General features: G+C 44.9%; 1 protein-coding gene across 1 annotated transcript in view; it reads left to right on the top strand.

The window, feature by feature from the left end:
• EXTL1 (exostosin like glycosyltransferase 1) overlaps window positions 1-24,117 on the top strand; it is a 59,085-nt gene extending 34,968 nt beyond the window's left edge. Inside the window, exons 3-11 of the mRNA XM_039357267.1 lie at window positions 3,466-3,573; window positions 4,990-5,109; window positions 6,653-6,785; window positions 11,740-11,858; window positions 16,929-17,018; window positions 17,809-17,895; window positions 20,358-20,518; window positions 22,471-22,642; window positions 23,658-24,117. Coding sequence (XP_039213201.1) covers window positions 3,466-3,573; window positions 4,990-5,109; window positions 6,653-6,785; window positions 11,740-11,858; window positions 16,929-17,018; window positions 17,809-17,895; window positions 20,358-20,518; window positions 22,471-22,642; window positions 23,658-23,846 — 1,179 coding nt within the window. The 3' untranslated portion in view covers window positions 23,847-24,117. The remainder of the gene's footprint in view (window positions 1-3,465; window positions 3,574-4,989; window positions 5,110-6,652; window positions 6,786-11,739; window positions 11,859-16,928; window positions 17,019-17,808; window positions 17,896-20,357; window positions 20,519-22,470; window positions 22,643-23,657) is intronic.
• The last annotated feature ends 1,930 nt before the right edge of the window (window positions 24,118-26,047 follow it).

Here is a 26,047-nt window from a genome sequence, read left to right as displayed (position 1 = left end):
CAACTGCCTCATATTTATGACGGTTGCAATGTCCCGGGGTCATGTGATCACCTTTTGTGACCTTTTGACCAGCAAAGTCAATGGGGAATCCAGATTCACTTAACAACTGAGTTACTAACTTAAGGACTGCAGTGATTTACTTAAAAGCTATGAAAAGAAAAGTCATAAATTGGAGCAAAACTCACTTAACAATTGTCTTGCTTAGCAATAGAGATTTTGGGCTCAGTTGTGGTTGTAAGTCAAGGGCTACCAGTACAACAAATGCTTTGATGTGAATTGAAGTGGTTCTTTTTTCAATGTTATCCTCAACTTGGGAATAAAAAAGACAGATCATTTTATGCTTGTAATGTTGACATCCCAAATTAACCTGAAAAAGAATATTTTTCTTTCCCTTCTCTCTTCCCAGTACTTTAAGGTATCTGAACAATAGAATGTTAATCATCTCTAATTGTATTATAGAAACATTCCTGTGTTGGAATAATAATGCAGTGTATCAAGATTTATAACAGCATAATAAAAAGGTTAACAACAATCTTGCAATAATACCTTTAACACCATCAAACAACATCTACCTATCTCAGGTCCTGGAGATAGACTCCATAGGCCACTGATGGCGAACCTTTTAGACACCGAGTGCCCAAACTACAACCCAAAACCCACTTATGTATTGTCGGGTGCCGGGTGCACGTGGCCCATTGGATGAGTGTGGCCCATTGAGGGTGGTAACGGCACACTGAGTGGACTAAAAAGTTCAGTCAATCAATTCCAACTTTGCGAGATCTTTTTTTCCCCCGCGAGAAGTTGAAATTGATTGATTGATTGATTGGACGTTTTTTTTTTTTTTTTTGCACACGGCGGTGGAGGCCTAAAGTGAAAAGGTTTTATAAAACCCAACTGAAGGCCTAGGACTGGGGCGATGGCTCGCGTGCCCACAGAGAGGGCTCTGCGTGCCACCTGTGGAACACGTGTCATAGGTTTGCCACCACGGCCATAGGTGGATAAAAATGTCACATCCAGTCTAAACCTCTGGCAGACTGTGCGACCCGCTCTAATAAAGGTATTTCTACTTCTTGAGAACTGCCGTTCCAAACTTGTCTCAGTTTCTCAGAGGCTCCCTCCCATTTCTGTACGAGCTGAAACAACCAGATGAAATCATTGTTTTAAGTGAATTTCCTAGTGTTGCAAGGGTGCTAGACTGATCTTCAGAAATAGCCCAGCTGATAGGTCACAGACCCAAAGGAGCAGTTGCATTGAGCAAAACCTCCCATTCACGCCTCCCTCCCCCCCACTCACTTTGCAAAGGGTGCCAGACCTGTTTCAGAAATAGCCCAGCTAACAGATAAGAGGGGCAGGTTGCAAGGGAGCAGAAGAAACTAGGAAAGTGTAACTGATTCAGTGTTTCTCAACCTTGACCATTTTAAGGCATGTGGACTTCAACTCCCAGAATTCCACAGCCAGCATTGCTGGCTGTGGAATTCTGGGAGTTGAAGTCCACATGCCTTAAAATGGTTAAGGTTCAGAAACACTGTTAAATAAGTGAAGTGTCACTGCTGGAGCTGGACTAAATCTGCAGTAGCCTTCAGAATGAGCAAGACAGCATAGAAATAGAGAAAAGAGTGCCTGCTGCTATTTATTATTATGTGTGAGTGTGTATGTATGTTTGTGTAGATCAGTTTTGACTCCTGGCAACTGCTTGGTCAAGGCCCTGCAGCTTTTTTGGCAAGATCTTCAGGAGTGGCTTGCCATTTCCTCCTTACTAGGGCTGAGAGGAAGGGACTGGCCCAGGGCCACCCAGCCGGCTTCTTGCCTAAGGCAAGTCTAGAACTCATGGTCTCCTAGTTCCTACCCCGGTGCCTTAACTACTATAGGTAGTCCACGAATTACGACCACAATTGAGCCCAGCATTTATGTTGCTAAGTGAAACATTTTGTTAAGTGAATTTGCCCCATTTAGTTGTTAAGTGAATCATTGCATTTGTTAAGTTAGTAACGTGGTTGTTAAGTGAATCTGGATTCCCCGTTGACTTTGCTGGTCAGAAGGTCACAAAAGGAGATCACATGACTTCGGGACACTGCCACCGTCATAAATATGAGCCACTTGCCAAGCATCCGAATTCTGATCACGTGACCAGCGGGCTGCTGCAACGGTTGTTAGTGTAAAAAACGGTCATAAGTCACTTTTTTTTCTGTGCCGTTGTAATTTTGAACGGTCAGTCAATGAAGTGTTGTAAGTCAAGGACTACCTGTATATCAAACTGGCTCTCCACTGCCCATAATAAAAACAGCACGGCCCTTTTTGTTGGCAGAAATAGCAAAAAAGAAAAAAAAATCTGTTGTGCACTCATTAGCGATGGAGCCAACACCACTCAAGCGATAGAACCCATCATTCCTTTTCTGCTTTAGATTTACTGTGCATTCTTAGAGCGGTCTGAAACCCAGATCCAGCAGTTTTTCAAAAGAGCACTAAACTGTATATAAAAGCATGAAGAGCTGACAGGGCCAGCCAGTCCCTTTAGGGCAGCTGCCTTTGCAGAAATCCAATCTTTCCAGCCATCCAACTGAGATGGTTGCAGAAGGCAACTAATCAAAGTTGGGCCGATCCCAATCCTAACCGTATCATCCACCATGTTCTCGGTGGAGCTTACTGGATCATTCCCAGAGCTAAAAATGGTGTCAGGAAAACACCACTTTAACTGCTCAATGTCTATGGCAGGGGTCTTCAAACTTGGCCCTTTTATGACTTGTGGACTTCAACTTCCAGAATTCCTCAGCCAGGCCTGGCTGAGGAATTCTGGAAGTTGAAGTCCACAAGTCATAAAAGGGCCAAGTTTGAAGACCCCTGGTCTATGGAGATTCTCAGTCATCCAGTTCGTCTTTGGGAGAACTGCTAAAGATGACTTTATACTGCTTCAGCTGGATATGGGCTGGATATGAGATAAAGGCAGCCTCCTTAGGACGTGGCTTTAAAAAAATGACACGGGTGTGTTGGTTCCACGGTTGGGAATGTGAGAATGAGGTCCTTTTTCTCTGAGCTTGGTGGTTTGCTTGCAAACATTTTGTTATCAAAACTTTTATTTATTTATTTATTCATTTGTATCCCGTCTTTAATTATTTTACAAATAACTCAAGGCGGCAAACATATCCAACAGGCTTTCCTATTTTCCCCATAACAACAACCCTGTATTTACTTCAGTTTTTTGGCAAAACCATGCCCATAGTGAACCACTGGTTTGCTTAATGACCACAGTGTTTGCTTAAAGACCCCCGTTAAAAAAGGTCATAAAATCAGGTGGGTCAAGTTACTGATCCTTTTACGATCATCATGACTTAGCGACCATGATGGGTTATAAGTCGAAAACTTTCTATAAACTCTCCTGAAAATCCTTCGAGCTTTGTGCTCCCAGGTCACTTTCTCTCTCCGCTCCTGCCTCCTTGTGATCCTTGCTCTCTTCTCTCGTTGATCCAGGCTGCTTGCATCCCGGTCCTGCTCAGCAATGGGTGGGAGCTGCCATTTTCGGAGGTGATTGATTGGAGTAAATCGTCCAGAGTTGGGGATGAGCGGCTTCTTCTGCAGGTAACAGAAGCAGCTGGCTAGGGAACTCTGGGAGATGAAGTCCCTACTTCTTAAAGTCATCAGAGTTGGGAATCACTGCTCTAATGGATGGATTTTGGAGCCCTTGTTCATTATTATTTAATTTTTAAAAACCACCTGAAAAGAACATTGTCCTTTGTATGAAAGGCTTTCATTTTCCTGTGTAAAGTACAGCAATTATTTGGAATCTGGAGGTATTCATTTATTTAGCTCTTTGGAGTATTTTTATATGGCCTTCCATTGATCACGTCTCACTTATTTCTTGTTCTTGCTGTGGGTAACTTAAGCACTGATTTAAATAGAGAAACTGATCTAGTAATGGGTGGGATTCTGGTAGCCGAATTACTGTAACCTTTATTATGACATTGCCTTGAGCGTCCTGGATAGATTGCATTTGTAGCAGGCACGGACCTTGTCGGTCAGAGAAATATCAATTCTGCGGATAAATAGCTCTAATATGCATACATAGCTTAGTCAATGTCCATTCTGCAGTCTGTTTGTTTATTTACATCCCACCTTTTATTATTTTTTCAATAACGAAAGGCAGTGTACCTTCTTAATACTCCTTCCTCCTCCTGTTTTTCCGCACAATAACAACTCTAGTGAGATGGGTTGGGCTGAGAGAGAATTACTGGCCCAATATTACCCAGCCAGCTTTCATGTCTAAGGTGGGACTAGAACTTACAGTCTCCTTGTGATTGGCTCCAAGTCACCCAATTGGTTTCGTGTCTAAGGTGGGACTAGAACTTACAGTCTCCTTGTGATTGGCTCCAAGTCACCCAATTGGTTTCGTGTCTAAGGTGGGACTAGAACTTACAGTCTCCTTGTGATTGGCTCCAAGTCACCCAATTGGTTTCGTGTCTAAGGTGGGACTAGAACTTACAGTCTCCTTGTGATTGGCTCCAAGTCACCCAATTGGTTTCGTGTCTAAGGTGGGACTAGAACTTACAGTCTCCTTGTGATTGGCTCCAAGTCACCCAAGTGGTTTCGTGTCTAAGGTGGGACTAGAACTTACAGCCTCCTTGTGATTGGCCCCAAGTCACCCAGTTGGCTTCATGCCTAAGGTGGGACTAGAACTCATAGTCATCCTCTTTTTTTTTGGTGCTTTTTGTTGTTGACGGAAGATTTTTTGATGTTTTCCTCCATCAAAACAACAAGATAGTCGCATAAAATAAATATAGTCGCATAAAATACAAACAAGGAAAATTACATCCATTTTAGCAATTTCACTGAAACTTATCAGCAGTATAAGATCTCTAGAAGCTTGGATAACTGACACAATACTGTAAAATTAAAAGGCTGAAGTATCTCTGTAAAAATGATTGCGGTTCTTCCCTCTATCATAAACTACCCTGCATTCTCCCCTTCATGTCTTCTGTTCTTGCTGCTTCCTCACAGATTCCATCTACAGTCCGATGTCTGAACAATGACAAAATCCTGGCCTTCCAACAGCAAACTCAGTTTTTGTGGGAAACATATTTTTCTTCTGTGGAGAAGATTGTGCAAACCACTCTTGAGGTAAGCTGCAGAAGTATGCCCATCATTTGCCCAAATAATTCATCTGTAATTATTTCTGTTTCAATGATTGGGGGTCACATGTCATGGTGAATTGTGGATTGCTAAATAAATTACATGGATTCATGTAACAAGCCATAAAACATGGCTTGTACAGTGCAGTGAATAGGTTCACACAACACGGTCAACTCTGAAACAAATTGGCTAGCTTCATGCAACATATTCAGCACATAATGGCTTGGCATGATGGCCAAAGGAAGCCACAGGAGGTGGGAACCTTTAGCTTTCAAGTTGGTCTAGGTGTGTCAAGGTGTGACAAGCCTCAAGGTGTGTCCCCGTGACCCATCAACCTCCTTCCAGTAGTTCTTTGTTCTAGGTCAGGGCTGAGCAGTTGGAGGAGAGAGGAGGATGGGGGAAGGTGTGGTTAAACTTCATGTAATTCCCTTCATGGCTTCACTGATCCTTAAGTCACGCTCCACACAGCTGGTCTAAACCACATGGAGATGGCTATTATTGGACCAATCTCCCTGCTGCTCACTACCCTTCCTATCTGTTGCTTGATACACCAGTTAGTGGTGAAGTTTTTCAGATCTATGAGTGCAAAGGGACTTCAACTTGCCTTCCTTGGACCCAGAACTAGAAGAAATTCATAGATGCCAATAAAATGGCATCTTTGAATGGTTTGAAACATTTGCTTCCGGGCTTTCTCACCACCTGGGCTGAGTTGCCGTTTATGAGATAAGCTGCCAAACAGTTGCCTTCTGTCTCTTAAGGTTTTATGCCTGCATTTTCTTTCCTTTCTTCTTCAACCTTCCCACCATCTCTCTTACCTTGGAAAACATCATTTCTTTTTTCCTTCTGGTCAAAAGTTTGAAGAAATGGGGAAGGGAAATCAAAGAGTTTAAGTTTCACCTTCCCCACGAAGTGTCCTAGCAATATCATATCATGCTTAAAAATACGTCTAGCTATATAGATTATAAATATAAGTGATCAAGAACTCTTTTTCCTCTTGACCAAATTGTTTTTAGCCAGGACGAATGTCTATAGCAGATCTGGGCATTTTATGGCCTCTTTGGCTCTCCCTGTCCGGCTCATGTGAAGTCATTCGTAAATTAGAAATCAAATATAAATAATTGTACCCCACGCCTGCAATATAACTGCTTTGCTTTTATTTTGAAGGCAACTCTTAAGTCCTGCACAGAGTTGGTACAAGGTATATTTCAGTCTAGCATGCTTTGCTTAATTTTATAGTAATAGTTAACATTTATGTAACATTTTCAGTTCTGTTTCTGACTGCCTCACTTATAGTTTCCTATTCAGGCACACGATATGCCTGCTGGTAGCTAACCAGTGGAATTACAGAGGAGGCATCAAAAAGACAATAATGGCATGCCAAATTGAATCTGGACTTCCTGATTAGTGTAGCTTTTTCTACTTGGGGCCAAGAAGAACGGTTGAGCTTGATCTCACATCCAAGAGATGCCTTCTTTTCTAGCAGGTGCAGATAGCTCCGGGGTGTAATGACAACTATCTTTCTCTTTGCTAGATAATAAAAGATCGGATATTTCATCAGGAATCACGCCCAAAGTTCTTCTGGAACACACTTCCTGGAGGCTTGGTGGCCTTGCCAGAATACTCCACTCATCTCAACGACTTCCCTTTCTATTATCTGCAGCAAGGTATGGGAGATACCCCTGCACTGTTTCTAACTTCATTTTTTAATCCCTACTCCTTCTCTCTTAAGAGGTTGGGGTTGTTGAGGTGGTGATGGATTTACCCCTAAATGGTGCGGCATGGAATGCTCCTCTTCAAGGATTTACAGACAGTTCTCAATTTACGACCACGGTTGGGACCAGAATTTCTATCGTTAATCAAGGCAGTTGTGAAGGGCGTTGCCCCAGATTTTATGACCTTTTTTTGGGGGGGCCATGATTGTTAACTGAATCAGTTGTTAAAGTGAATCAGGTGGTTATTAAATTAATCCAACTTCCCACATTGACTTTGGTTGTTGGAAGCTGGCTGGGAAGGTTACAAAGGGGGGGGGGGTGCGATGACCCTGGGATGCTGCAACGGTCATAAATACAAACTGGTTGCCAAGCACCTGAATTTTGATCATGTGACTCTGAGGATGCTGTGATAGTCGTAAGTGCAAGGACCAATCGTAGGTCGTTTTTTTCCAATGCTGTTGTAACTTTGAACAGTCACTAAACAAGTGGTTTAAGTTGAGGACTACCTGTAGTCTCTCTTCCAGGATACTCCATCCGGCACCCTGATGTCCACCACCTATTTTCCAGTTTCATCTTTTACAGAGGCTCAATATTATCATTAGTGTGAATGTTTATTTCCTTGCAGGTTGGTCTACCTTAGGAGGAGCTGCGTCTTAGATTTTTCCCCACTAAAAGTATTTTTGTACTTCTGCAAATTTTAAGGATTCCCAAGTAAGCTGATGCCTATCTTCTGTTTTTTTCCTTTTTTTTTTTTTTAAAAAAAAGCATTTATTCACCCTGTAAGGGTTTAACCTTACACAATGTAAAGAATCATAGAGATGACTTTAGGAAAGGTCTGAGAAAGCGGAAGAAACCAGCCATTGAGCAGAGACTTAAGAGAAGAGATTACATAGTCCAGAGGTTGCAGGAAGCATGAGAAAGAAACAGCTCTGCTGTGATTTTGTTTACTTTAAGATGGGACAAAGAGAAACTTGGCTTTCAAAAATTAAAATAAACAACATTCCTGGAGTCCCTGCTGTGCCTGTTTCTTGACCTGATCTCCTTTGAAGGGCTGACAGAGAGCTGCGTAAGTAACGTAACGCAGAGCAGCTCTGTTCCCAAGAAGCTTAACAATCAGGCCTCTGGGAGAAAAATCAAAAGGGAGAAATCCACAGAATAGAATAGAATGGAATGGAATGGAGTAGAGTAGAGTAGAGTAGAGTAGAGGTACAGGTACAGGTACAGGTACAGGTAGAGTAGAAGCAGAGCAGAGCAGAGCAGAACTGGAAGGGACCTTGGAGGTCTTCTAGTCCAGCCCCCTTCTCGAGTAGACTAGTGACTGTCTAATACAGAGCTTTTCAACCTTTTCACCCATTGTACCACTTTTAGGATATGGCAACATCTGAGTACCACCAGTCACCTAGCAAGATGTCAAAAACTTGATGACCCCCCCCCCAAATGAAAAAAGTAATAAAGTGCAGGTAGTCCTACAGTTCACTTAGTGACTCTTAGAAGTTACAATGGCACTGAAAAAAGTGCCCCGCCCAAACCACAGCTGAGCAAAACACCTGCCTGCCCGCCCGGCCGCGCTCTTCCTCCTGTCTGAGGTTTTCATTGTTGTGAACATTTCTGTTGATGATTGGCAGCGGGGATGGGGTGGGGTGGGGTGTTTGGTTTTTATTCCCCCTATCTGCTGGGTGGTTGCAGCAGGTTTTGGTCACTTCACATGACCCTGGGACACTGTGACTGTCATAAATATGAATCAGTTGCCAAGCATCTGAATATAAATCACAAGACCCTGGAGATGCTGCAACATTCCAGCTGATCGGTGCTTCTTCTGGGCTCAGCAGAAGCACCAGGATCAGTGCCGCTTTCCAGGTGATTGGTGCTTCTTCAGGGCTCAGCAGAAGCACCAGGATCAGTGTCAAGCTCCAGATGGAGCCTGGCGCTGATCCTGGCGCTTGCACTGAGCCCTGACAGCCCCGAAGAAGCACCAATCAGCTGGAAAGTGGCACTGATCCTGGCGCTTCCGCTGAGCCCCGACAGCCCTGCAGCTCCAGCTGTCTCTTGCTCAGGCTTGTGTGGTGCTGCCACCAGTTCAGCTCATTCCCCTCCCCCACTACCACTTTTCTAGGATGGTCGCGTACCACCTGGCAGGTACCAATGTACCACAGGTGGTACCCGTACCACTGGTTGAAAAGCCCTGGTCTAGTAGAGAGGATGGAATGAAATGCTGTTCTGCATTCATTTCTGCCAGGGATCCCCAATTCTCTCTTTTATCAGGCTGGGGGTCATGGCTGGGAGTCTCAACAGTGCATCATGAACATTGTCACCAAACAGCTACAAACAGATAGTCCTCGATTTACAACCGTTCATTCAGTGACCGTCCAAAGTTAACAACATCACTGGAAAAAAGTGACACGACTGTTTTTCACACTTATGATCGTTGCAGCGTCCCCACAGTTATGTGGTCAAAATATGGACGCTTGGCAACTGGTTCATATTTATGACGGTTCCAGTGTTCTGGGATCATGTGGTCCCCTTTTGTGATCCTCTGACAAGTCAAGCCAATGGGGAAGCCAGATTCATTAAGCAACTGTGTTACTACCTTAAGAACTGCTGTGATTCACTTAACTTTGGCAAGAAAGGTCATAAGATGAGGCAACTGTCTCGCTTAGCAACAGAAATTTTGGGCTCAGTGGTGGTCCTAAGGCAAAGATACCTGTCCTGTGGCAGTCATAAGCCATCTATTCCCCCAAAAGCAAGCTGGTAAAATTGGTACCTCTGCTTCTTCCAGGTTCAAATGCTTCAGTTTAATGGTCTTTTTTATCAAGGCAGGTGAGGAGCTGCCCAGACAAAATGCTGAGCAAGACCCATACGCTCTTTTTATTTACAAAAAAGCCTCTGAGATTGTGGCATGACAAAGTCCCAAATAGCGCAGTCCTGGAATGTGCTGGAATCTCTAGCATGTATACCAGACATGTCAAACACAAGGCCCGGGGGCCGGATGCGGCCCGTGAAGTGGTTTCATGTGGCCATTGAAGCCATCCTGGAAACAGTGAGGGAACGCCCTCCGCTGCCTTGGCCCTGGCCCAGGCTGGCCGGGAGCCAATGTACAATTTTGTGGTGGCCATCTATGCTGAAAGGCATTCAGTCTTAGCTCCACAAGGCTGTCTAGAAACAGCGAGGAACCAGCCCCTGCCACGTCAGCCCCGCCCTCTGGGTGCATGCTGGGAAGGGGTCACCCTTTGTGAGGAATGAAGAAATGCACCATGCCTTGGCGCTTGCCCCGGTCCCACCCCCTCCTGCCAGAGACCCTCAGATCTGCCCCACTCCTGCCCAGGCCCCCACAGGCACCCTTGATGTGAACGATGTAGAGCTGGCCATGCCCACCCAGTAGGCCACACCTACTCCATCCATGCCCACCCAGTAGGCCGCACCCACCCTAGCCATACCCCCCCCCCCAGGGCAACCGCAATGCTGATGCGGTCTTCAATGAAATTGAGTTTGACATCCCTGATGTATACACTATTGAAACAGTGACGTCTACGCTGGCTTGGGCATGTTATGAGAATGGCTGATGGTCGGATTCCGAAAGATCTCCTGTATGGAGAACTAGTGCAGGGAAAGCCCCCCCAGAGGGAGACCTGAGCTGCGATATAAGGATATCTGCAAGAGGGACCTAAAGGCCTTGGGAATGGACATTGATAGCTGGGAATCCTTGACCTCTGATCATTCAGCCTGGAGGCTAAAGACGCAGCATGGCCTTCTCCAATTCGAAGAGACACTTGTGTGGCAGGCTGAGGCAAAGAGGCAGTCCTGGAACCAGCAAAATCTGGGGGCTGGACAGGGGACAGATTGTATCTGCCCTCAGTGTGGAAGGGACTGCCATTCTCAAAAGGGCCTTTTTAACCACACCAGATGCTGCCTTAGGACCTCTTTCCAGAGCACGATACCATAGTCTCTTGAGACTGAAGGATGACAGTGATGAACCTGATGTTTTAGGAAGGAAAGATAATGCATGATTAAATTAGAGGGGGCTTGCTTTATAATGGTCAAGCTCTTGGATTAGAACTGAGTTCAGCTGCCATCTCAGCCATTGGTGGGGAGATCTTCAGCCTGCCACTTTTATTTTTTAGCTCAGTCTATCTTCAACAACTGTTTGGGGTTAAAGCAGTGGTTCTCAACCTGTGGGTCGGGACCCCATTTGGGGTCGAACGACCATTTCATGGGGGTCGCCAAACAAGGCTGTCCGCCATTTTTTCCCCTTTTCTTTGGCCACGCCCCTGGCACCTGGTGATGTATAAGTGGCTGGGGGTCACCACAACATGGGGAACTGTATTATGGGGTCGCGGCATTAGAAAGGTTGAGAACCACTGGGTTAAAGTGAAGGGAGATCCTTGTGTTAGGCTGCCGTGTACTGCTAGAGCAGGGGTCTCCAAACTTGGCCGCTTTAAGACTTGTGGACTTCAACTCCCAGAATTCCCCAGCCAGCATAGCTGGCTGAGGAATACCAAAAAAATGAAGTCCACAGGTCTTAAGGTTGCCCAGTTTGGAGACCTCTGTGCTAGAGGAGCTGGGGAATGGGGCAGGGGACCTGGCAATTGGTATCCATGGAGCCACCTCGCAGACTCCTGCTGTAAACGGGCATAGCTGAAATTGTCACTGATGTTATCTCTGTTTCATTAATTCCTCCTGCTTTCTTCTGCTGTTTTCACTGGCAATGAAATCTGAAATTGCAAGTTTCCTATGGGTGGAGACGTCTCTCTTCTTCTTTTATCTTCTGAAATGTCATGTACACTGGTAGCACTAAATAAAGCACTAATGATAATTGGTTAGACGGGGATTAAATTTCAGCAGGTAAGCCAAAACAGGTTTGGAGGAGCGTTTGAAGCATCCCAGACTCACCGGTTCTCTCCCTTAACAGGATCCAGCCCCTCCGAGAAGTTTACAGCATTAATCCGGGCCGTCTCACCTATTGTTTCCCTTTCCCAGCCCATCCTCAAACTCATCCAAGCTGTCTCCAGATCCCAATACTGTGCCAAGGTAAAGGGGTTTCTTGCCATTATTGTGGTGATAGTGATTGCAGTGTCCCCCCAATCACATGATCAAAATGTGGATGCTTTGCAACGGGCATGTATTCACAATGATTGCAGTGTCCTGGGATCACATGATCCCCATTTGCAAGTTTCCCGGTTGGCTTCTGAGGAAGCAAAACCACTGAATGTTTTCCATGACATCTCTGCTCGCTCTATAATGCCAACAAAATTCCAGCACAGGCTGGGGAAAAAAAAACAGTCAACCTAGGCCAGATGGAGCCTGGTGCTGATCCTGGCGCTTCCACTGAGCCCTGACAGCCCCGAAGAAACGCCAATCAGCTGGAAAGCGGCACTGATCCTGGCGCTTCCACTGAGCCCCGACAGCCCTGCAGCTCCAGCCATCTCTTGCTCAGGCTTGTGTGGTGCTGCCACAAGTTCAGCTCATTCCCCTCCCCCACTACCACTTTTCTAGAATGGTCACGTACCACCTGCCAGGTGCCAATGTACCACAGGTGGTGCCCGTACCACTGGTTGAAAAGCCCTGGTCTAGTAGAGAAGATGGAATGAAATGCTGTTCTGCATCCATTTCTGCCAGGGATCCCCAATTCTCTCTTTTATCAGGCTGGGGGTCATGGCTGGGAGTCTCAACAGTGCATCATGAGCATTGTCACCATGAGCATTGTCACCAAACAGCTACAAACAGAGGAAGTCAAGTTTGCTTAATGAGTGCATGATTCCCTTAACGAGTGCTGTGACGTGCTTAACAACCATTGCAGGAAAGGATGTAAAATTGGACAGAACTTACTTAACAACTGCCTTGCATAGTGATGGAAGTTCCCATCCCAGTTGTGGTTGTAAGTCAAGGACTACCTATATACGAACATACTAGTTTTATGTTGAGGAACATGAAAAATGATCTGTCTCCATCTAAGATGTGCAGCCCTGCAATCTAGTCCAGTCCAGGTAGTCCTCGACTTACGACCAGAATTGAGTCCAAAATTTCTGTTGCTAAGTGAGGTATTTGTTAAGTGAGTTTTGCCCTTTATTACGACCTTTCTTGCCACCGTTGTTAAGAGAAGCACTGCAATTGGTAAGCTAGTAACCCGGTTGTTAAGTGAATCTTAACATTGACTTTGCTTGTCAGAAGGCTGCAAAAGGTAAACGACATGACGGTCATAACTATGAACCATTTGCCAAGCACCTGAATTTTGATCACGTGACCCTGGGCATGCTGCAACGGTCGTTAAGTGTGGAAAACAGTCATAAGTCACTTTTTTCAGTGCTGCTGTAACTTTGAATGGTCACTAAATGAACTGTTGTAAATCAAGGACTACCTGTGCCTCGAATTTCTATTGCCTGCTTCCCACCACTCTCCTGTTTAATAGCAGCTCTCATCTCCTTGCTAGCCTCTTGATCCAGATTTCTGAGGCTCCATGTTGTCATTCCCACCTCTTGTTATGAAGATGGCTAGAAGGTGTGATCTTCCAGAGTTGCGCTGTACAAAATCGCGCCAAGCTCTGGTGCCTTTTCCATTCCCTTGTATGGCAAAGGGTTGTGGTAGGTGTGGCAGCTTTAGGATACACCTGGGTGGGCTAGTAACCTTTATTGCTGTCAGCAAGTCTCACCTTCCCCTCTAACTACAGGGCAAGTCCTGTCAACAGCCACGTCTCTACTGCAGATGAGCTCAGCTAACCAGGCCGCGCCCATCCTGAGCATTTCAAAATGTATGGCAGTAAATATAGCCTTCTAAGTATGTGAACTCTGGAGTCTGAGCACACTGTTCTTGTAGCTTGTCTGCTTTAGAAGGAAAGATTCAGTCAACTTCAGTAAAAATACTAAGCAAACATGCATTGGTGTGTAATCTAGTATATTATAGAGGAACCCATTGGGTCTAGTGGTTAAAGGTGCTGGATAGAAGCTAGAAGACCATAACTACTAGTACTGAGGCCAATCTCTCTCAACCTTGAGAAGAAGGCAGTAGCAATCTGTTTCTAAAAATGTTGCCCAGAAAACTGCAGAGTCCACCTACTTACTAGGAGTCCAAAGTAATTCAGAGGCAGAAGAAAGAAAGGGGGAAAAAAAGAAAAGAAAAACCAACAATAAAAGCTTTGTTTTCCTTTTGGAGAGATTGAGTGGCAATTGTTTGGTCCTGCCCCACAATACAAATTACTGCCAAATCCTGCATTTTTAAAACCAATTCTCACTCAATTGGAGGAACTCGGGATCGTGTCTGCAAAATTCTCTTGGGTAGAGTGTGATGGTCTTGCATTTGTTTAGATCTGAGGCACTCAAGGGGAACATGTGAATGTCCTGCCTTTCCTAGTAGAGTCATGTCTCCAAAAGTTATCTGCTTCCTGGTTTCTCATGGTGTCATTGAATCCCAGCAGGACAGTTTGGGAGTGACTCTTATTCTAAGGCGTTGGGAGGTTGGGAATTGCAAACGGGCAGGGAGGCTTCGGAATGATAGAAAAATGCCTAATGGAAAAGCACACAGCAAAAAGGGTACAGGTAGTCCTTGGGTTATGTTAATGATCTGAACACGCTGAAATCATGGTGTCCTCACGCTGACTTTTTCTTTAATATCTGACTAACGCAGCGAGGAAAAGCCTTCTTAATGAACCATGCCACTTTATTAAAAAGGTTACGATGGTACTAAATTAAGGGGATTTATGACCAATCCTTGGAGTTCCAGCCATTGCAGCATCCCCACAGTCCCACAATTGCAATTTGGGACAATCCCTACTAGCTTCCCATAAGCAAAGTCATGGGGAAGACGGCAGGAAGTCGAAAGTTGGAAGTCACTGTTACGCAAGATCCTTGCTTAAACAAATGACAACTGGAATTGCCAGACCTGTCATTGCTCAATGGCACCGTCATGTGACATTGTGCTTTACAACCGCATCACTTAGCAGCAGAAATTCCGATCCCAGTTGCCATCCTAAGCCAACTATTTTTATCTTTCAACATTCCACCACGGCGCCAAAAGAAAAACTTGGAAGGGTATTCTCAAGCAACTGAGAATAAGGCAGAAAAGCAGAAACCTCTTTCCAATGAAAGAAAGCAACAGAGAAATTGCAAGTCCCATTTTAGTGCAGCACCAGTATGAATGGCTTTTGTCTGTCAGTTGCACGGCCTGGTTTTATGGGGACAAAAATGGGACAACACAGCCCATCGAGCTTCATAGTTGGGCATTCCATGTTCACAGTGCTGCTGCTAAAAGGACTTTCCTTTCACCTCACACCTAGAAAAACAATTTCCGAGAAAGATCTCAAATATATCAAGTGGGAAAATTTCATTAAGAAAGATCAACGTTTCTGCCGCTTTCCTTATAACGAGCAACTGAAATGCTTTTACTAGAGCAACTTTTTAGCTGCTCCTTCGTTGTATAATTTAGATTTGCTGCAGGAAACCATTAACATTTTGGGGTCAACCGTTCCTATGAACCTAAAATGCTGGCTTGAGACTAGACTTCTGGAGCCAAAACGTGGCGGCGTTTGCACAGTGGAATACTTGCTTCCAAACCCCAGTTGCTGTTTGAAAGCAGGGATTCGGGCAGCTGGCCAAGCAGGGTAAGGGAAATTGTACAAGCTGAAATTCCTGAGGCAGTCTGGTGATGAGACAAAGCCAGAGGACCACCCCAAAGAGGGTGGCTTTGAGACATCAGTGCAGGAGGTACTGTTTGTACTGCAGCGCAATACAAACAAGGTAGATTTAGCACAACAAGAGTCTGCGGCGTGTTTTCTTATATAAGACTCATAGAAATAAGCAGAGCTTTTGGGCTTTGACAGAGCTGCTGCCCATTTCAATGAGGTTCTGTGCCAGTAGGTTTTGTTCCTTCCCATTCATGGGAGGAGACATGCCATTGTAGGTGTTTGCATCAGAAACCAAAATACGGTATGTTCCTAAGATAGCCTTGTGAAACTGTCTTCTGCCTAACTCTTTACTTAGTCCCTCTCCAACCCCAGAGATGATCCCCAGAGATGGATTTCAGCTTCCACAATCCCCAAGCAGGCTGGCAATTGGCCGGGTTTGGCTAAGAAGAGTGGGTCTTGCAATCCTGATGAGAGAGGGTGATTATAAAGCCTAGCCCAGGGATAGGCAACCTTGGCTCTTTTATGACTGGTGGACTTCAACTCCCAGAATTCCTGAGCCAGCCATGCTGAGGGGAAAGGGAGAGGTTTCCAAGCTGAGCCATGCTGGCTCAGGAATTCTGGGAATTGAAGTTTCACGAGTCACAGAAGAGCCAAGGTTGCCTATCCCTGGCCTAGACCTAGGCCGCTTTATGACTCATGGACTTCAACTCCCAGAATTCCTGAGCCAGCCATGCTGAGGGGAAAGGGAGAGGTTTCCAAGCTGAGCCAGGCTGGCTCAGGAATTCTGGGAGTTGAAGTCCACAAGTCATAAAAGAGCCAAGGTTACCTACCCCTGGCCTAGGTTGACTGTTTTATTTCCCCAGCCTGTGTTGGAATTTTGTTGGCATTATGGAGCGAGCAGAGATGTCATGGAAAACATTCAGTGGTTTTGCTTGTTTTCTGGAGTTTTGTTGGTGGGTTATAGCAGTGGGTGTCTTAAGATGGATGTCTTAAGATGGATCTTAAGATGGATGTCTTAAGGCCCTCATATCACTCCTGAAGCCCCAGTCTGATTTTTAGGGGAATCAGGGGTTTGGGAAGAATAACATTTCTGGAGAAATTGAAATATCTCTTCACCCCTCCAACTAAACCCACTTCAGGCCTTTTGGAACACCTTAAAAACCTGGCTTTCCCTTCTGAATTTAGAGCCAGGATGTTAGCAAGACTTGATTTGTTTATAGTATGCTGTGTTCTGCAATGAATTGAGCAATTGGTTATTTTTTATCTAGCATCTTTTAATCTTTTAATTCTTTTAAATATGTATGTTTTTGTTTGTAAGCCTTGTTGGTTGCCAAGAGTTAATTGATTAAATTGGGCGGCCAAATAAAGTTGCAGAAGGAACAAACAAACAAACAAGTACAGCACGGGCCACAAAATGAAAAAAAAAAAGATTGTTCTGTTGCACATTTCAGCTAGCTAACCAGGCATTTCTGTCTCTTGTACAGATTTTAGTCTTATGGAGCTGTGAGAAGCCATCTCCACAGAAGTGGCCGCCGACCACAGTTCCCTTGACCGTCATTTTAAGCAGCAACAAGGTAAGAAGCTCTCCAGATTGTGGTTGTGGTTGTCATATTTTAGCAAGGGGAGACCTGGGCAAAATCTGCTGAGGCCCACACTCCAGCAGGCATCCTGCTTTCTAAACACCCCGGTTCACCTATCATTTAAAGCCAGTTCTCCTTATCCTTCAATGTGCATTTTCCAAGCATTCAAGCAAAGACCAATGTATGGGCAAGAGTAAATATTCCACTTGATCTTTCTTACTCTCCGATTTTCAAAAGAAATGTCCTGGTGGGCAAGTATTCAAGAGGAAATAGTTACCAACAGCAGAAACAAAACAGAAAAGTAACCTGAGTAACATCTCAGATAAGTCCACCCCAGTTCTCATGAAGATAAGGTGGAGAGAGGGAGAAAGTGCATTCAGATTTATCTGAACATTATCTCTCCCTCTCTCTCTCTCTCTCTCTCTCTCTATCTATCTATCTATCTGTCTCCCACTTCTAATAGTTTTACAAATAATTCAAGGTGGTGAACATATTGAGCACACCTTCCTCCTCCCTATTTTCCCCACAACAGCCAACCTGTGAGGTGGGTTGGGCTGAGAACCATTGATCCAAAGTCAACCAATCAGCTTTCATAGATAAGGTGGGACTAGAACCCACAGCCTCTTGGTTCCTGGCCTGGTGCCTTAACCACTAGACCAAACTGGCTCTCCCATATCTTTACAATAAACGTAGCGTTGATCTACATGACTTTGATTTCCTGTCTGGTTCTTCCTTGAAGGGGTGACAGAAGATGCTTTTCTGTTTCTTCTCTCTTCTCCTGCAGGTCAGCGAACGGTTTTTGCCTTATTCTGCCATCGGAACGGATGCTGTGTTGAGCCTTGATGAATATACCAGTCTTTCAACCAGTGAGGTAAGAAAGTTTCCAGAATCTAGTATGTCTAGTTTAACGAAGAGAAGGACGAGGGCAGACAGGATAGCAGTGTTCCAATATCTCAGGGGCTGCCCCAAAGAAGAGGCAGTCAAGCTCTTCTCCAAAGCACGTGAAGGCAGGAGAGGAAGCAATGGATGGAAACTCATCAAGGAGAGAAGCAACCTAGAACTAAAGAGAAACATCCTGACAGTTAGAACAATTAACCAGTGGAACAACCTGCCTCCAGAAGTGGTGAACTTCCAACACTAGAAGTTTTTAAGAAGAGACTGGACAGCCATTTGTCTGAAATGGTATAGGGCAGTGGTGGCGAACCTATGGCTTGGGTGCCAGAGGCGGCACTCAGAGCCCTCTCTGTGGGCACGCGCACCGTTGCCCCAGTCCTAGGCCTTCAGCTGGGTTTTATAAAACATTTTCACTTTAGGCCTCCGCCGCTGTGTGCAAAAAAAAAAAAGGTTCAATCAATCAATTTCAACTTCTTGCGGGAAAAAAAAGATCTTGCAAAGTTGGAATTGATTGATTGAACTTTTTAGTCCCACCCAGTCTGCCGTTACCACCGCAGCCACGCCCACCCAATGGGCCACACCCACCCAATGGGCCACACCCACCTGGCACTTGACGATGCATAAGTGGGTTTTGGTTTGCAGTTTGGGCACTCAGTCTCTAAAAGGTTCGCCATCACTGGTATAGGGTTTTCTGCCTGAGGACTAGATGATCTCCAAGATCCCTTCCAACATTATTATTATTGTTGATCATCTCACAGTCAGCCAGATGTTCAGACTGGATTTGGCATTTTGTCTACCTATCGAGTCCTTACCCAGGACCTGGGATAGGCAGATGTGGATGTTTGATGGTATTACAGATATCGTTGCAGGATGGAAGCAGTTCCTAGTAAGGCCAACTTTTGCAATTGACTAATAGCGAATTTGTTTTTTTTAATTATTATTATCATCATCATCATTATCATTATTATCATTATTATTATCTTTCTACTCATGCTGTAGCTATGGAGCTTGCATAAGGGACAAATGACTACTTAAACATAGGCCTAGAACCTGGGACAGTTGAGTAGTCCCTATAAAGGAGAATATTTGTAGCTCAAGGTTGAAATGAGGGGTCCTTGGTACTCTCTGATCTTGGTTATTTTCTTGCAGATGTTTCATTACCCAAATTAGGTAACATCATCAATGCTAGTATTTATAACTAGTTTGGGTAATAAAGCGTCTGCAAGAAAATAACCAAGATCAGAGAGGTAGTCCATCCACTGCAGCTATCTTGGCCAAGAGGGGGCTAGGGATGTCCCCCAAATTGTATATATCTTACCTATTGGACAAAGCAAACCTATATGTATATGCAATGTTTTACAATCAAATGATTGAAATTTAAATTGTTTGACTTAGAAAAATGGGGGGAAAGGAAATACGTATATACACTAAAATATGGAATTGTCTTGTCTAATGAGTTATCCGACTCGGATTCCCCATTGTAAAATGCTTGCTTAGATGTGGAAAGGGAAAGATAAGTAATCTTTGCATGGCCTGCTTACAAAAAGTTCTAGCTTTAATTTGGGACATCTCCAGAATTGGTTAATAGAGAGTGTGGCTGATCCTGGAGAATTGCAGCTGGTTAGAGTAGGCCAGTCTTTGCCAACCTGATGCCTTTCATTACTACTTTTGGAATGACCCATCAGCATGGCAAGAGGTGGGAATTCTAGGAATTTCTAGAAGATGTTTAAGTGGATACACATTATGCCTACTATGGATGCCACACGCTAACAGGTAAAGCAGGGGTGTCCAGTCTTGGCAACTTTACGAACCTGTGGACTTCAACTCCCAGAATTCTCCACCAAGCCATGCTGGTTGAGGAACTCTGGGAGTTGAAGTCCACCGGTCTTAAAGTTGCCAAGGTTGGACACCCCTGCTCTAGAGATTATGCCACTTGGAAAAAAGAAAGAATATAATTTGAAAGTAGAAGACGCGACTTCCCCTAGACCGGTGATGGCGAACCTTTTAGAGACTGAGTGCCCAAACTGCAACCCACTTATGCATCGTCGAGTGCCGGGTGGGTGTGGCCCATTGGCTGGGTGTGGCCCATTGGGTGGGCATGGCTGCAGTGGTAATGGCAGACTGGGTGGGATTAAAAAGTTCAATCAATCAATTCCAACTTTGCAAGAATTTTTTTTTCCCGCGAGAAGTTGAAATTAACTGATTAAACCTTTTTTTTTTGCACATGGCGGTGGAGGACTAAAGTGAAAAGGTTTTATAAAACCCAGCTGAAGGCCTAGGACTGGGGCAATGGCACACGTGCCCACAGAGAGGGCTCTGAGTGCCACCTCTGGCACCCGTGCCATAGGTTCACCAACACTGCCCTAGACAACCTGAAGACTTCTGATGAAAGATTCTTTTTTCTCAAATTGTTTTCCTGCTCTCTTCCTTATCTTTTAGGTTGACTTTGCCTTTGTCGTATGGAGAAATTTCCCCAACCAGATTGTAGGCTTCCCAATGCGCAGCCATTTTTGGGATGCCAGCAAGACCCAGTGGAGCTACACTTCAAAATGGACCAATGAGTTCTCTATGGTTCTCACTGCAGCAGCATTCTATCACAGGTAACCTGACTGAAGAGTACCCTTGAGTTGGAAAAAAACCCATTGAGGAGATCAAATTCAGGTCCTACTCAATGCTGGAATCTCAACTGATATGACTGTCAGCTTCTGCTTGAACTCTTCCTAGGAAGGGAAGCTGTCCCCTTAGCCATTTGTTTACATCAGGGGTAGGCAACCTTGGCTCTTTTATGACTCGTGGACTTCAACTCCCAGAATTCCTGAGCCAGCTGTGCTGGCTCAGGAATTCTGGGAGTTGAAGTCCACGAGTCATAAAAAAGCCAAGGTTGACTACCCCTGGTTTACATTGTTGTTGTTTGTGAGAAGCTCTCCCTAACCTTCCACTGGAACCTGCTTTCATACTTTTTAAGCCTGTTCTTCCATCAGTTGCGTTCTGAACACCTCTGGGTGAACGTCAAGCATCTTTCAGATAATGTTTGAAGAATAAACAGGGAGGTTGATATCTTTAGAATTAATCCAGTGGTAACTGTAACCTTGGATCATTGAATAGATTCTGTGTGGATTGGTCTTGAAACTATGGGTCTCTTTCTCACATACACCTTAACCTTCATCTAAAACAGTGGTTCTCAATCTTTTTATACCGGCGACCCCGGTCATAAGGAGGCGGCGCACCTGCGCGGTGGCGCCCCCTGCACGGCACGCATGCGCGGCGGCGCCCCCTGCGCAGCACGTGTGTGCGGCGGTGCCCCCTGCGCGGCATGCATGCGTGGCGGCGGCCCCATGCGCTGCCCAAGCGCGCCGCGCATGCGCGGCGGCAGCCCCATGCGCCGCCCCCTGCGCCAGCTGAGGAAAAAAATGGTGGACTGCGTTGTTTGGCGACCCCTGTGAAATGGTCATGACCCACAGGTTGAGAACCGCTGATCTAAAAATGAATATCCTTCGATTATATGGCATCAATTCATTTTTGATTCCTAGCAATCACATAGATTTTCTCTATGACGATATAGTTCTAACCTGTTCTTACACTCTTCAGTTATCTTTAAATATACTACTCTTGAAGTAGTCTTTTCACCTGATTCGTCCCCACTTTCCTCCTTCCTCGCAACATATTGGTGAATATTCCCTTTGGGTTATGACTACATAAGCATTGGTATTTTTAAAACTGAGCTCTTTGTAGATTACAAGCATGTGTGTAAATATTTTTAGCAAAAGTTGTATAAATTAAATCTGCAATTTAGCTCTTTCTGCAGGGGCTAGGTGGAGAAATAAAGGGATGTGGTGGCACCTTAGTTTGTAGAAACAGGTGGGAAAAACAGTGCTAGAAGAGTTTGCTATATTTTTATATAAGAATAACTTGCCTGTGAATGTTGATGGGGGTGTTCCTGGTGTTTCCTTGATTAGGCTGTTGTTTACTGATGACTTCTAGATCTGTCTTTTCTAACCAGCCATTTTATTAATATTTGATGGGAATTCTGGGAGTTGCAGTCTTGACACAATTAGGCATCTGTTTTTTTGAAGGACACTGGAGTGGGTCAGGAAGAAGATGCCACCACAAGATTAGTCTATTTATGTACTAAGAAATATGGTTCAACTAAATTCTCCAGTCCAGCAAAGAAGCATATAATATGATAATTAGAACATGGTCAGAAAACAGTTGGAAAAACATTGTTCCAGCAACTACTCTTCAGAAATGTTGGGTTTTTAGGCTCTGTTCTCAGGGCCCTACTTGAGCCTCAGTGGCAAGCAATCCTGTTGTTGTTATCCCATCTTTATTTGTAGGTAATGTATACTATCCTAGAGTGGAAGGAGCTACTGAATTCAACCACCTGAACTCTACTATTTAATGGCTCTTATCTAATATTCAACCAGAACATTCTAAATTATGTATTCCAAGATGATTTTAAAAAACAGATTGGAGGGAGCAGGTTGAGGATGGGAGCCTTATACGTTTCTGCAGGGATCTTCTTTCTGCCCACCCCTGTGTTTTCCTTCCACAGGTTCTATCACAGCCTCTTCAGCAACTATTTGCCTGCCAAACTAAGGAGTTTTGTTGATCAGATTGCCAACTGTGAGGACATATTGATGAACTTTCTGGTTTCTGCTGTAACCAAATTGCCCTCCATCAAAGTGACCCAGAAGAAGCATCTCAGGGAGAGCCCACCTCAGCAGGTAGGTAGGCATGGATGGGAACAAATGGGGGGGGGGGGGCAGAGGAGAAAAGGAATTATTCCTGTCTTGAATATTTTATTTCCAGCACTTCTTGATGCCCTTTAAGTATTACTTGGTGCCCTTCGGATAAGTGAGGATTTCACTCCCATAATGGCAGCATTGGCTACTGACGGTGGGAATTGACACACCGATTTAAGGAGAAAGCACATTTGTGCTACTCTTTGGAATCCATACTTAGCAGAGAGGTCCACGTGGCTCTTTTGAACCTGAGTTAGTTTTTCAGTGGGCGGAACGTGTGAACCGTGAGCACTTTTTTGATAGGGGTATATGCCTGAAGCTCTTAGGGTATCTGGCTGATACACAGAAAGGTGAAAAGCTCCATATTTAGAGGGAGTTCACTTCTCAATTCCAGTTGTTGAGGAGCAACAGAAGAAGGCAGCTGTTATCTTTGTCATCCTCATGCAGAATTTGAATTAAAAAAAGTTGTATCAGGTTTGGTACAAGGAAACATTCACTCTGGAAAGCGAAAGAGGGCAATTGTATTCAGTACCAGTTCAGAATTTCACTAACAACGTGCCTGAAATTGAAATGAAAGCCATTTTGTGTAATGGTAAAGGTGCTAGCTAAAAAACAGGAGATCGTGAGTTCTAGTCCAGCATTAGGCATGAAAGCCAGTTGGGTGACTTTGGGCCAGGGGTCTTCAAACCTGGCCCTTTTATGACTTGTGGACTTCAACTCCCAGAATTCCTCAGCCAGGCAGGCTGGCTGAGGAATTCTGGGAGTTGAAGTCCACAAGTCATTGGCTTTGGGCCAATCTCCAGGAGACCATGAGTTCTAGTCCTGCCTTAGGCACCCTCTCTCAGCCCAACCCACCTCACCGGGTTGTGTGGAAAGAGGGAAGAAGCAGGGGTATGATGTAGAATGATACATTGTATAAAGTAATAAAAGGTGGGATAAAAATCTAGTCTAATGATGATGCTTGGTCTCTTCCCTCGTCTTCCCTCGGTTCCTGAAGCTCCTGAAAAGTGCACCCGCCTCCAACAGCAGCCTACATTTTGCACAACGGCAGGAGTGCATCAATCACTTTGCCGCCTGGTTTGGCTACATGCCTCTGGTGCATTCTCAGTTCCGCTTGGACCCAGTGCTGTTCAAGGATCAGGTATCTGTGCTACGGAAAAAGTACCGGCAACTGGAGAGGGACTAGGTCAGGAGAGAAGCCCACTGCCGCTCTCTGGGAAGGCGCGTGGAGAAGAAGACCCCAGCCATGCTGGACTCACTGCTTACTCCAGGCCGTTGGTGCTATGGCTGGATTTTGGCTTGGGTTCACTGCATTGATGCCCTTTGAACTCTGGATACTGAAAAGTGGAAACTCTCGCTGGCAGCCAGGGTGGTGCCAGAGGAATCTTCCAGTTGTTCCGGAATGTTCCAGTCTTTATTGGGTTTTACCAGTATCAATAAAGTTTTGCAGAAAACAACTCTTTCTTGATTGCCTTCTGAGGGCCGTCTCTTTTCAGACAGAAATGTCGGCTTCGGTATTTTGATACAGATGGGGAGCATTGATTCAAAATCTGTGGGGCCTAATCTATAATGGCTCGTCCTGGTCATTAGCTAGAATTGCAGGTGGCAAAATCAGACAAAGGACGTATGTTCAAGTTGCTTGCTATTTCCCTGCTTCTTAGGAGAGGTGTTTTTTTTTTTTTTTTTTGCAACAATAAAACAGGATGTCTTTGGGGAAGATGATAACGATCTGAACAGGCTGAAATCATGGTGTCCTCACACTGACTTTTTCTTCAGTATCTGACTAATGCAGGGTGGAAATTCCTCCTTAACGAACCATGCCACTCCCAGAATTCCCCAGCCAAATTACGGTGCGTCCAAATTTTGATCACATGATTTTGGGAATGCTGCAATTGGTCCTTAAGCGTGAGAAATGATCACAAGTCACTTTTTTTCCAGTGCAGTTGTTAACTTCAAATGGTCAATAAATGAATGGTTGTTAAGTCAAGGACTACCTGCACTTTCAATGCAAGGAAAGGACAAGGGTGATAGTTTGGGAAATGCTGTTCAATGAAACGCAAAGGCACAATGGGCAATGGGCGGTTCCTGGCTCAATGGTGTGCAACTATGAGAGAAATCTAAATGTCCTAGTGCAGGGGTCTCCAAAATTGGCAACTTTACGACTTGTGGACTTCAACTCCCAGAATTCCTCAGCCAGCCATGCTGGCTGAGGAATTCTGGGAGTTCAAGTCCACAAGTCGTAAGGTTGTCAAGGTTGGAGACCCATCCTAGTGCAGGGCTTTTCAACCGGTGGTACGCGTACCACCGATGGTATTTAGTATCTGGCAGGTGGTACGCGACCCCTAGCCAGGTGTAGCAGGGGAGGGAACACAGACCTGCAGGAGATCAGCTGGAGCTGCAGAGCTTGGCAGAAGCCCCAGGATCGGCGCACGTGGCGACATGGTAATTGGAGTTTCCAATGCACCCGGAAGAAAAAAAGGAGGAAGAGGGCGGAGAGAAGAGAAGGTATAAAAGGGGACAGTTTTTGGCAGGAGAGCGAGAAGAGAAGAGGCTTAGCAAAGCAGTGAGGAGAGACGGAACAAACCGTGTGTTTTCGGACTGAGGGTGAGTGAGCAAGCCGTGCTTGGAGCAAGGCTGAGCAGGGATAGGAAAAAATTTTTTTGTTTGGTGGACAGACATTGGATGTGGCTTTTGGTGGCCTTTTGTGGGGGGAAGAGTGGAGGCCTTTGAAATGGGGAAAATAGGCTGCTAATCTCCTGGGAATGCAAACAAAGGTGCTGGGAGTCATCTCTAACTATGGACTGGTCATTTTTATTTTGAAAAATGGATGTGTAGAAATGCTAAAAAGATATCCGGATTCTTCAGAAGGAGCCTGTTGCCTTTCCTGTTTTATTAACTATGGCTCAGAGTTTGCTCATTGGTCCAGAATTTTTTATTTCAATAAAACAGTATGTTTTATTCTTTTTTTAATGTTGCCTTAAGACAGTGGTTCTCAACCCTTTTAATGCCGCAACCTCCCAACCGGTCGTAAATCGAGGACTACTCAACCGGTCGTAAGTCGAGGACTACTCAACTGGTGCAGCACTGTTGCAGAATGGGACTTTTGGCGGGCTCAGCAGGGCAGAGACATCCTGGACAATTCCTATTGGCTTTTGAAAGCCAATAGAATTAGACTCTATTCAAGAGAGTCTATTCTATTGGCTTTCAAAAGCCAATAGAATAAAAGGGAGTAGCACAGCTAAGGAAAAGAGGGAAAAAATGGCGGACTGCATTGTTTGGCGACCCCTGTGAAATGGTCGTTCGACCCCAAATGGGGTCCCGACCCATAGGTTGAGAACCACTGCCTTAAGATGAACTGGGAATCACTGCCCATTCATATTTGCTGGG

This window comes from Crotalus tigris, unplaced genomic scaffold, assembly GCF_016545835.1.
Source record: "Crotalus tigris isolate CLP2741 ecotype Arizona unplaced genomic scaffold, ASM1654583v1 scf7180000018884.865410, whole genome shotgun sequence".
In the NCBI taxonomy this organism is placed as follows: Eukaryota; Metazoa; Chordata; class Lepidosauria; order Squamata; family Viperidae; genus Crotalus; species Crotalus tigris.
This window is presented reverse-complemented; position numbering and strand designations above follow the sequence as displayed.